Source organism: Nanorana parkeri, unplaced genomic scaffold, assembly GCF_000935625.1.
Source record: "Nanorana parkeri isolate BGI_ZX_2015 unplaced genomic scaffold, ASM93562v1 scaffold1198, whole genome shotgun sequence".
NCBI lineage: Eukaryota > Metazoa > Chordata > Amphibia > Anura > Dicroglossidae > Nanorana > Nanorana parkeri.
The window spans coordinates 210,176-223,369 of record NW_017307466.1 but is presented as its reverse complement, the minus strand read 5'-3'; the positions used below and the strand labels follow the sequence as shown (position 1 = coordinate 223,369).

The following is a 13,194-nucleotide window of genomic DNA, read 5'->3' as shown; positions in this document are numbered from 1 at the left end:
GGTCCCCTGAGCACTCCCCTGAGCACTTGCCACCCCCCCCCCCCCCCCCTCCCTCCTCTGTCCTTCCTCTTCCTTTCTCCAAGCTAGTAGATGGACAGTTGCTGGAGTCTGTGCTGTCCTTTGTGATCTTGCACTGGACAGGAAGTTCAGGAAAACTGAGTTGAGGGAATTTGAGCCAGCTGTTCAAATACATGACTGTAAGCGTTTGGCAAAAATGTAAAGTGTTGTGTTGATGTTAGTATTGAAGGTGTGTTAATTTCTGCATTGAAGCATACTGACAGCCCCAGATTTTCTGGTACTTTGAGGCTGCCCTGTGTCGGGCTTTACTATAACTTGGTTGTTTAATTCACATTACGTTGTTTTAAATCAGGGGTGCCCATTAGGTAGATTGTGATCTACCAGTAGCTCTCAAAGCTGATGCTGGTAGATCACGAAGGGTGTGAATGGCGGCCCCTTTATTCCATTTTGGTATATTTATTTAGCTGAGCACACATGATCACCTATTAGCCTGAGTCTGCTGAGCTAAGCTCCCTGACACCTTTCTGGTGGATACTGGTGGTTTAAGTGCTATGTATTACATCAAAGAATATTAGTTTACACAGCCTGTTGCAAAATACAGCAAGGTGAGCCAGGAGAGAGAGCAGGGAGAGACAGCCAGGAAAGAGAGAGCAAGGAGAGACAGCCAGGAGAGAGTGAGTGAGGTTTTTTTTCGTTGGTAGATCTCGTGTAGCTTGTCATTTAAAAAGTAGATCTTAACACAAAAATTGAGGGCACCCCTGTTTTAAATCAACATCCTGCTATGAAAAAAACATTCCTCAATGCAAAACGTTAACCACGTTTCTACAGTGTTTTTTCTAAACTTTCCAGAATTTTTGTATGTTATGTTTTATGCCACAAAATATTTTTTCCCATGTGGTCGGTCACAGATGATGCTGTCTTCTATATTGTTAGATATTTTAAACAAATGAAAAAAATCTCACAATACATTGTTTTAGCAGCTGATAATTGTGCACATACACACTGGCAGTTGATTAATCAGCCATGTAAGTTTATTATTTCATATAAAGGAAAAGTCCAATTTTGTTAAAAAAAATGAAAATTATATAATAAAAAATATAAATAAAATAATTAAACTGCTACAAAGCCATATTGTAATTTAATTTTATTTAAAAAAAGGATCTTTCTATTTAAATTTGAATTAGCCGCAATTTTGTAAAAATTCAGTGCAATAATGCAACTCAGAGGCAAGCAACAAGCAGTGATATACAGAATGCCCCCAGAAATGTAATTTCCTGCTTGTGTGTATGGCTCACAGATGTTCACTGAAGTCTGCACTAAGATAAAAGATTTTAGGCCTTCCCTTCAATAAGAATCTATTTTTTTTCTTCATTACTTAATTAAAGGTTTTTACACAAAAAGAAGAACACATACATTATAAAACAGTTTCCAAAGAGCAATAAAACAGCAATAAGACAAATACTTACAATGCAAACAAAGTAAAAACACAGGTACATAGATCCACACTGCTGTTATATAGTCTATATATAAAATAAAATAAAATAAAATTCAGACATATCTTACAACATACATATTATTTACTTATATTACCTGAGTCAATATCTGGCACCAAATGTATACCAAGATAGTGCTTACTTCAAAAGTACCCTAATCTAAAGATCTGCATGTATTCGGTCTCAATTTATACCATTATAACAGTCCTATATTTGAGCCATTTTCCCCACATTTTATAATACTTCTCCAATACACCTCGATGTTGTGCTGTCGCCTATTCAAACAGTACAAGTCTATCTAATTCTTTCAGCCACTCCCCCTTTGTAGGTGACATCCATTTAATGACAAGCATTCTACATGCCACAAAAGGTGCATTAGATATGGCTATGCAGTAACCCTTATCAGGGGACTCATATACCCCCAGAGAACAGACTTGCTGGTTATCAGAAATATGTGCTTCATACACAAAATGAATCACCTCTTTAACCTCATACCAATATCGTTTTAACTTCGGGCACTGCCACATGAAGTGTACTAATGAGCCTGGTTCCAGTCCGCATTTTGGACATCTAGAATCTTCCCTAAAACCAATACTATACAATATATTCTATGCAGGATAAAATAATTGTGTCAGCCTATGCGAAACAGACGAAGAAACCAACTGAACCGATTTCAGTGCTTTTTCTCCAAAAATCATCTTCCAGTGGCCGTAAATCAGATTCCCACCTAATTTTACATTTCAAATGGGTTTTAAATAATATAGCTGGCAATAACTGAGTATATAGACTAGAGGTCCCCCCCCCCCCCCCTGTCACAGCTGAGAAAAAAAGAGAATCTACATTTTATTTTCATACCCGTGGACACCCCACATACACCTGGATTAATAGCTAATCTCAATCTAATGGTTTTTCTCAACAAAATTGGAATCACGCTTTAAAGCAAAAGGCATCTAACGGCCAATATAGAATTTTACCAGGGCTACAAGTAAGGAGAAAAAGAATAATCCATAAAGAAAAGAAAAAAACATGAGTTTTGGGTACAATTATATTGCATGTATTTTGTGTTGCTGGAAACATTCTTTAAGATAGGATTCTTATCTTTACTATTTTTATAATACTTTAAGGATGCTCATTCTACTGAAAGGGAAAAGGCATCCATGGTACTTTTGTCTCGCAAAAGATCAGTTTATATAATCTGACAGCAATATCTAACAGCCATCAAGTTTTCCTGGAAATTCTATTGGAACTCGGTTACTGTGTGCATGTTTTTAATCAGATACATTATATTTCTGTCCTAGGCTGGTCCATGACATTGCAAAGTTATGAGTTCTCAGTAACAAGGCATGGTTTAATATTCCATTCACAGGAGAACAATAGTTTCCAGCTCATGACTGCTCTTCTCGGGCTGGAAGGCTACTTGGAAATGAAACACCAGTAGCAATAGACTTTTATGAGCTGAATAATTGTTCATATTTACTAGGTAAAAAAATATATATATTCCACCTTTCTACATTTATATTTATACCTTTATTATTTACATATAGTGTAAGCTGATGCAGCAGTCACATAAATATACATATATATTTATAGTGTGATAATAAAATACGGCGAATCTGTAAATACAAAACATAATTACAGTGAAAGACACAATGCCATTAATCCTCCTCAAAATACTCCCCCTCGCTTCGAACACACTTATCCCATAGATCTTGCCACTTTCTGGAAGTCCTCTTTCGTGCGTTTCCTAAGTTGCGCTGTTGTGGCTTCCTCGATGTCCTGAATCGATTGAAAATGTTTACCTTTCATGGTCATTTTGACTTTGGGGAAGAGCCAGAAGTCGCACAGTTCAAGATCCGGTGAATAAGGTGGCTGAGGACACACCATCATTTTTTTTTATTTGACAGAAATTGCCGTACCAGAAGTGGTGTATGACACGAAGCGTTGTCATGATTTAGGATGATACCATTTCCCTTTTCTCAGGCCGTTCTCTACGCACATCATTTTGTTTCATCATTAGTCAATCGCCTGTTTGATTGAATCATTTTGCTTGCTCTTTCAACTTTCTCTTGGGTTTTTAATGTTGAAGGATGTCCCGACCGCTCCACGTCTTCAACCGATTCACAACCATTACAAAATCACTCAAACCACTTGTAAACCATCTTCATATTCACTGCACCATCACCATGAACTAATTTTAACATGACTAGGGTATCCACCCTCCACAACTCCAATATACCCTCCGTTATTTAAGTGACACCACACCAGGGGCTGGATTTTATGGCCACCGCAGCCATTTTATTAATACAAAGCCAAACAATGTTCTTAACAACATAACTGTTAACTGGGTTTAAAGGTCCTTGAAGGTCACCTTATTACAAAACAACCAGTATCTGCATAGTAGGCCCCCAGCCACACCACACCACCTCGGGGACATAACATCACAATTGCAGATATTAACAGAATATTCAACCTACCAGTTATCCTGGGAATGCCCTACCTGAGACAGCTCCCCAATCTCAGTTAAATGTTAACTGCAGATGCTGTCCTTCAAAGACCCTCAGACCCTGCTCGGCTGCAGTGACAGTATAAAGGCATTGAATTAGCAAAGAAACAATATAACAACCAAATTTAGCAAAAATCAGGGCAGGATGGAGTGACGCTGCTTCAACGCTGCTGTCTCTGTCTGAATCCAGAAATTTCTTCCTTTAGGGATGCACACACGACTCCACCTCCCAACTCCATTTTCCCAGCCAATCAGGTAAGAGTTTGATCTCACCTCCCTTTATTATATATATAGCAGTCATGGGCCTAACTTTGCGTGTGTTTCTTTAGCACTGTTTTGCAGTTTAGAATAAAATTTCATGTTAATGCGTTGCTGGTGATCAATTATTTACGGTACACTTTAAAACCCCCCCTTCTTTCAACCGTAGCTCACAGCCAACTGACTGCATCGAACAAGGTGAAACTTGTATAGTATGTGTGTGTGTTCACTGTCCTGAAAAATTAAGCCCCCAGTCACACCTGAACGTTGTGACAGCATGCAGAAAATAGTGGAATTTTACGCACGTTGCCGCATTGTGCAAAAAAAGTGTGCCTTTAGCGGAATTGCGCTTCACAGCCATTCATTTTAATAGCACCCTAAGCATACACACACACACACAGACACGTGCCCCAAATGGTTTATGCAATGCGATTTAAAAAAAAGGTTTATGTACTTCTTTGGCACCATTGTCGCAAGTACGGCAGCCCAATAAACTTAATGTGTGCATGTGCCAAAAAAGCGCTAGTGGGCAAATGGGGGCTAACTGTGCAAATTAAGAAAAAGTATTATAGTGCTCCCCCCGAAGGATTCGCTGGATGAACGGGTCTTCCATAGCCTGTCTAAGGAACTTTAGCAATCTGGCTGCCCTTATAGCACTTACCACTCTCTGTGGCAACTGATAAAGCGAGATCCAGACTGTAGTTATAAAACTCTGATAGAATTGTATTGCAGAACTTCATTATTTGGGGAGAGGGCATAGGGCTTAGGACATCCATGGCAAAAATAGAATAGCGCAGAATTCCAGACTCACCAGTCCCTTTCAGTATTCCACAGTGCAGGTTTAATAGGAGCACACGCTAACACTGGGTATTTGAGCAACAGCTGAAGAGGGCTAGGTATGAGATCTTCAGTAGGAGAGACACCAGACTTGCTCCTGAGGTCCATTCTAGTACCAGCACCTCCAGCAGCCATTAGCTTCCCTGGTTCTCCTCTTCAATCAGTGTTAGGCCTCCTCCAGACTTGAGGCCTCATGAAGCATTTCCTGCACTGCTCAAGTGCAGGAAATGCTTCATGCTTCATGCTTTAGCCTGGGCTCACCACCAGGCTAAACCAGCACTGGGTCTAGACTAGGACAGGGCTGAGCCCATGGCAATTCCCCTGAGTATATATGTACTTCCCCAGCATGCACCACTGGCCATAAAACCACCAGTGATTGACTGATAAGCCAGAAACACCCATTGGTTGCCACACATCGCAGCATGATCATGTCACACCCCACTCATGGGGCGTACTCACCTTCTATCATGGGGCGTACTCAACTTCTATTGTGAATTTCTATCATAAAATGTGTTTTTGGAACGTTTGTTTCATTTTCTAATAGCTAATAAGGGTCAAATTCATGATCAATTTCGACGGTAGTAGTAATAAGTAATCAAAGGAGCAGGATGGAAATTTTTTTCATGAAGTTTCTCAAATGAAAAACCACAGTTGCGGTTAGAATTTTGTTTGTTTGAGAAACTCCATTTATTTCCATAAATTAATGTTAAAATCAAGGGAAATTTCGAACAATATTCATCAAGTCTCTGATTTTATGATATTCTTATAAGATATTTGTATAAATGTATGTACAAACTCTACCAGTGTATGGCCAGCTTTAGACTTCTGCTGTACGTGTGCATATCATTTAGGGCTCTTTAATACCTACATATTTAATGCACGTTACTTTATATGTTTTTGTGCATTTAAAGCATGTTTATTTGAATTTTTGTGCATTTTAAAAACAGATATTTAGTTCATGTGTTATGCAGAACATGAGAGAAACTAAATTGAGATTTTTCATTGTGCAGATGGGCTGAAAAAACACCAAAATGTATATCACTATTAATTTTGATGGGCCTGCTGTGCAAAGAGTTTGAATTGCTACATGTTAATAAATATAGAAAGTGGCTATGTATAAACCAAAACACGCTTGCCTGGTTTCAATGCAGCACGCTCTTCAGACGCCAGCCTTTGAAAGCTTTATGTAGCGAGATATGTACAACAAACAAAAAAAAACAAGGTCGGTGCAGCGGATTGTGCAGAAGATCATTTCATAAGCATATAAATAAATTTGTATTGCGCATTTTATGTCACATTTTAATAGGCTCATCACATCCCTGCATGTCTAATTTATTATGATGGCAACAATCCTTTGCCTCTCCGGGTAGAGCCAGATTAAGCCTGATATGTTTTTTTTTTAATCGGTCTGGTGTGTTTTGCATTTGCTTTTTAGTTTAAAAATGAATTCCTGTCTGGAAGAGAATTTTCAACACCACTACCATTTACAGAAATAAAGGTGGTTTTAAGGGTTAATTTTTATAGGCCATTAGCTTCGGCCCAATGCATACGTTGTGTGCAAACAACCACGGCCAGAAGCTACACGGCTAAATTTGTATGCTATTATTACTCTTATACAGGATGTATATAGTGCCATCAGTTTGCACAGAGCTTTATAATATAAAGCAAGGCACTACAGTTACAATACCTGACAAGATAGTTAGGAGGGCCCTGCTCATGAGAGCTTGCACTTTACCCTATGCAAATCGATGGCCAGCACCACCGCAGTTCACATGTATCCACTGTGGTGGTATAGCTCAAATGGGGATCACCTTCCCTGGGAAAAAGGTAGTCCAGACAGCAAAAGCTCTCTTTCAATCTGACTAGCAGTCAGTTTTTATTAAAAAGGTTGCAATAAAACAAAATAAAACAGAAAAAAAATCCTTGCCCTCCAGGCTCTGACTACACAGGCAGGTTTCCGCTCCACCAAGTGGTGAGCTTATCTCAGCCACCTCACAAAACAAAAATACTTTCAGCAACCTTTTACTCTTACACACATCCAACTTGTAGCTCTCTCAGAATGTTGTCCGAGTCCCAGACCAGAGCAACATTATGCTTCAGCCTTCCCCTTTTATCTCACCTGGATAATCACTCATTAAACAATTAACAATCCAGGTGAGAGACACAATATCCGAGCTGGATTATTCAGACCCAAAGTCAACCCGAAAATACCTGGTCTGGGTTCCACTAGTCCTGTACATAGGATAGAAAGCGAGGACAAATATATCGCCCCTCGATGACTTCCCCTTTCCTTATGTCACACCACTCATAAGACCAGATGCAGCATTTATCCACATCTGAACACAACAGCCTAAATGACTTTGCAAGTGCTTGTAATTTACTAAATTAAAACATGTGTTTGTAACATAAAATGGGGTTGTCAAAAGTAAAACCTTTGTTAGACTATTACACGTAAGATTTGTCAAATTATATAGGTTCAATCGATGTGTGAAACTCTCAACACTTTTGATCTTGTAAAAATGCTAGTTCACTGGCTGTTTATGGCTTAATGCTTTCTTAGTTACTGATCCAGAGTAAGGATTAAGAAACTAATGTCAGAAAAAAAGTCAGAACTCATGCGTCACTCTTGAGGCACAAACTCAGAATCTTGCTCAGGTCAGGAGATCTAAATATTGAAGTCATTGCCTGCATGAGATCCAGAAAACTAGTATTCCAGAAGGAGTGGTCAGCATTGGCAGCCCCTGTATTCTTCTGAGTTCAGATCTCCTTCCTAACATGTAGTAATAGTTATCTTCCCATGGCACACACACATTCTATTAACAAACTGTTACTTTTTGAAGTCTAACATCCATTGTTTCTCTTGCAGATGTCTCGGTTAGCCTGCTCTCTGTAATTGTCACCTTCTGTGGAATTGTTCTCCTTGGAGTTTTGCTCTTTGTCTCCTGGAAATTATGTTGGATTCCATGGAGGGACAAAGGTTCTTCCCAGACTCAACGCAAAGATCATGGACACCATGGGCATCTTCACCACTCTCACTATGGGGACTTGTTGGTGGATAGAGTCGAGCTTGGAGTTGAGATGCCTGAACGCTCTTATTTAGATATGGACTCCTACCCAGAAGTCAACCTTAAAATCAGTCAGACTTCTCCAGACATACCAGTAGATAGCCAGGGTGTGGCTAAGGAATCACAGATGCCTTATGCACAGTCACACCAGCAAGTTGCAAATATTGCTCCTGCTACTACTACTACTACTACTACTACTACTACTACTAGGTAAGCTGCAATGTGCATTTTAGTATTACCCTAGCATAGAATTGTTTTTTTATTTGAATATTGATGGCTGGATTTTTTTAACAGGTTTCTATTGATTGTGTTTTTTCATATACTGTATGTGTCACATTCTGGAACTGGAAAGAGTGCTGAGGAACGCAGCAAAATGAGTAAGCCATTTTGGAGGATATTAGTGTCAAAGAGAGACTAATTAAACTTGGGCACCTGTAAAGTTTATTTATAGACAGACCTGTTTTTTGTTTGTTTTACTTCCAGGCATTGGGCAGCATGGGACCTCCTCCCATGATGCACTGCTCAGGTCTAGCAGTCAGTTGCTAGGCTGAGCAGTGTCACATGATGTGGAAGGTGATTTCACTATTACCTCTAGGCTCTAACACCCGCTGGTGCTTTAGTGGCAGCTGCAATGGAGGAAAAGTTGCACTAGAGAGAGGTAAGTTTCAGTGGGTCATGGAGGTGAATATACAGAAATAACGCCATATTGCCCTGAATGCGCAAAGAAATAGTGTCACTTTAACCTCCATGCCCCAATACAAAGATCAAGTTCTTGGACACTTCCACTCTATGATTACTGCTCTATCCAGGACAGCAAGAGTTCTGACAACGTATTCTGGCTGGCTGCAGAACAGAATGCACATAGCCTAAGCATGGCAGGGCCCAAACTTTGCATGCCATCTTTAGATCTGGGGCACAACGTGCAAGTGTAATAACATTCAACTGTCACTCACATTGAACCAAGAGTTAGGCCTGGTTTACACCTGGGCGTTTTACAGCGCATTCCTACACGCTGTAAAACGCTCAACATGTGAAAACCGATAATTGCTTATGGGCATGGTTCCCACCCGGGCGTTTTACAGCGCGTAGGAACGCGCTGCAAAACGCCCTATGCCCAAAGAAGTACAGGAGCTTCTTTGGCGCGTTGCCATTGGTATTCCCGAGTGTGGATCGGGGTTAACAAAGCGGTAACCTCGAGCCACACTCGGGAATACAGCGTACAGGTCTTACCTTGTCCGCGATCCCCGCTGTGTCTTCGGCGGCTGCCGACTTCCGGGTTCCGTCCCTTACGAGTGGTCGCGTCGCAGGAGGGCGGAGTTGGCAGGAAGTTTAAAAGTGAAACAAAATTATTATTTTTTTTTTAAATAGAGAAAATAAAGGAAAAAAAATAAAATAAATCATACCGCCAGTGAAACACGCATTTCACTGAACGAAAAAAACGAGCATAAAAAAACGCTCAGGTGTGAACCCAGCCTTAGGCTTTAGGCCAGGTTCACACTTGCGCGATCCGTAACTGAATGGCAATCATGCACGGATTGCCATGCGGTCAGGGAGTCGCACACCACCGCTCATCGCGCTGGTGGTGCCATTCTTTTCTAATGGCACCCCAGTTGCACATGGCGGATCGCGCGGTTTCCTGCAGCGATTCCGCCCGTACAATCGGACACGATGCTTGTAGCAAAAAAAGGATACATGTACCTTTTTTCAGTGATTGCAGCACAAATATAACCCCATTGAAATCAATGGGGCCGTGCGCCAACCGCTGTGTCCAAGGGCACATGATTGCACGTCCCGGGATCGCCCAGGTCTGCACCAGCCCTCATGGAAAAGCTCCAGACAACTTTATCAAAGGCATTTAATTCAGTTATGTATGCAGTAAAAATGTTTATTTCTGGTACAACTAGTAACTGAGTATGCCTTTATATTAGCTTTCCGGCCTATCCCTTTGCACATCAGAGGTTAAAAATCAGGGCTCAATCTAATATTATCAACATGCTTACATGAGGGGAGAACACGTCACTGTGCTGTTACTCCTTTACTAATTAATCATCAGGCTGAGTTTGGTTCTTTGATCAAGCATTACTGCTTATCTTCAATGGAGAAAATGTGAGGTCATGGGAGAACGGTGGGGCAGTGGCTGGATCACAAGGCCGGCTGAACAAAATCTTTTGTTGGGTAAGACAGTCCAGATATATATATTGCAGCTGTACATTTAGCTGAAGTTTAGCTACAACTGTTTCTTATTTTAATGCTTCTAATAATGGCTATGCTTCATTTCACTATTCTGTGCTTTCTATACCGCAGTGCTTGTTTGTTCATTAAGTCACTTAGCTCTTTGGCTGCTTCTTTTGTTTGGCGCTGTGTAAAGTTTACTGTAATTTCTAAAGTTAAATATACAACACTCTAATGACTATACCTCTGGGAGTCTTCTGAAAGTCTCTATTAATTTGAAGAGTTCCATTGACTCCTCTTGCATAAGACCAATGGATGTAATTCCATGAATGGCTAATTATCTGTCCATGGACTGCATCTTAATAATTTTCATTAGCATTATCCGTCTTCTGAAAGTAATGTTAAGTTTTGTTGCACAGTATGTTGTCATAAAATATTAAACTATTCTCAGGAACAGTATATATTAAATAATTATACACACAAGTGTACTTGAAGATGCGTACAGTCAAATTAGAAGTGCATTAATTTGCTGACATACAATAAGAGCAATTGCTGCTTAGGTGAGATTAACAAATAGCACATTCACCTGTGTTTTAATTTAGTTTCTTTTGGTATTGATTAAAGTCTATCTCCATGTGAAAAAAAAATCTACACTTGCAGTGGGGATTTCCCTGCACTGCAAGGATTAAAAGAGAACTATGGCCCAACCTTTTTTTGCCATACTTCTCTTTAGGGTCACAGGAGGACATTTATTAATGTTCCCCTGTAACCCAAAACTCAGCATATAGTGGGCTACTGCCTGCTATATGCTGACAGCACAGAGCCGTGCTGCAGTTTTGTTTTAGTTGATTACATGGACTGTTACAGGGGTCATAAAGTACCAGCCCGCAGACCAATTGTGGCCCCTGAACCGGTACCATGCGGCCCGCAGCCGGCTGACAGGTCAGGCACGCAATCACGTAGCTTAATTTGTGGGAAGGTCTACGCGGTCTGCATTTCTATCAGATGCAGACCGCATAGCTGCTCCTGTCAGTGGTTCCTTTTCGGCCAGAGCTCTGACAGACTTCATTGAGCTATGGGCGAAAGGAAGGGTTAGTAAGGTCTGCACCAGCTAAAGGTGCAGACCAAACTAATCAACCACTGCACCAGTAGGGAATGGGGCCGTATAAGTGTCAGTGGGACCAGCAGGGGTAGTGAGGCTGCATCAGCAATGCGGTTTCTCTGCCCTCTCCATCTCCGTGCACCTCATGCTATGCTCAGTTCTGTGAGCCCTTCACAAGTTCTAGGTGCCCTGCCTGCAGGATCGGCTGCACTCTCTATTGCGAGAAAGTTAAATAGCATACTTCCCAGAGGCAGCACCGTGAAAGCAGGTAAAGGTGACATTTCTCTGTATGATGATGTAATTTGTTTATGTAATAATGTCAGAGCTGTCACAGCCTGTTCCAGCAGGACATATGGTGGTGTGTGCATGGGAGGCACTGTGCATCATCATCATACCTGCAGCTCAGGTCATGGAGGGAATGTGGGGCTGTCTGTGGGGTGATGGGCTGAACACAGCCGAGCACAAAGTGGCTTCATGTGATAGGAGAACAGTGAGAGGAGTGTGGTGTGTTATTGATCTTCTGGTGTTCCCCTCTCCCCATTCTCATCTCCTATATTATGTCTGATTGCTCCCCCGTCCTCATTGCCAAAATTATTACTGATTGTTACCTCCTTCACCCCTCTGTCCTCATTCCTTTTGTCATGACTGATCGGTCCCCCTATCCTCATTGCTTAGATCAGGGGTCTCAAAGTACCAGCCCGTGGGCCAATTCTGGCTGCAAACTGGTACCATGATTCCTGCAGCCAGCTGACAAGTCAGGTACGCAGTCGTGGACCACGTACCTAACTTTGGGGGAGCAGCTACACAGTCTCCATATCTGTCAAATGCAAACAGCATAGCTGCTTCTGGTGGTGCTGGCACTCATTGTGTGCTCTGACAGTCTTCACTGAGCACCGGCCAATAGGAAGGATTAGTACATTCTGCACCAGCCAAAGGTGCAGACTAATGTACTGTACTAAATCACTAGGAAATTGGTCTTTATTTTATTATAAGAATGTGTGTATGCATTTATTTGTAGGGGTGGTGGTGTATTAGTGTGTGTGTATTTTAGGGAGGCACCTATACCGTTTTTTCGGTATCGAGTACAAGTACCGATATTTATCTTTTGGTACTCGCTGATACCGGTACTTCTGCTAGCATAGAGCTGGCTTCCCGGGCAATCAGGAAGCCAGGTGGCATGTCATTAGCCGCCACCCAGCTTCTTGATTGCCTGAGAAGCCGAGTCCATGCTGTTTAGTCAGCTCGATGCTGATTAGCCACAAAATAGGCTTCCCAGCCAATCAGCATGGACCCAGCTTCTCGGCCAATCAGGAAGCCGGGAGGCGGGTTAAGATGGATTGAGTGAGCTTGGAGCGGTGGCCACTTTGCAACACACACCGGGATCATGAGGAACAAAAGTAGCCACCCTCCAGAAGGAAGGACAGTGTCAGCACCAATTCAGAGATGATTTGAGGATCTACAGCCGAGTGATACACAAATAAGATACATTTTTTGTTATTAGTTAAGGTACCTGAATGCATTTTAAAGTAGTCACAAGCTCACTCCTTTGATGGACTACAATGTTACGTTTAGTTTACCAATTTGTATTGAGATTCTAGTCCATCCCGGGAGCGAGCTTGGTGCGGTGGATACTTTACATCACACACAGGGACCATGGGCAACAAAAATAGCCCCCCTCCAGAAGGAAGGACAGTGTCAGCACCAATTCAGAGATGATTTGATGATCTACAGCTGAGTGATAGACAA

At 41.5% G+C, this 13,194-nt stretch overlaps 1 protein-coding gene across 1 annotated transcript in view; it reads left to right on the top strand.

Annotated features, from left to right (window-relative positions):
* Nucleotides 1-13,194, top strand: part of LOC108796936 (synaptotagmin-C-like) — a 180,461-nt gene that overhangs the window by 96,717 nt on the left and 70,550 nt on the right. The window contains exons 5-6 of the mRNA XM_018568497.1: nucleotides 7,976-8,328; nucleotides 11,607-11,632. Of these exons, the coding sequence (XP_018423999.1) occupies nucleotides 7,976-8,328; nucleotides 11,607-11,632 (379 nt within the window). The remainder of the gene's footprint in view (nucleotides 1-7,975; nucleotides 8,329-11,606; nucleotides 11,633-13,194) is intronic.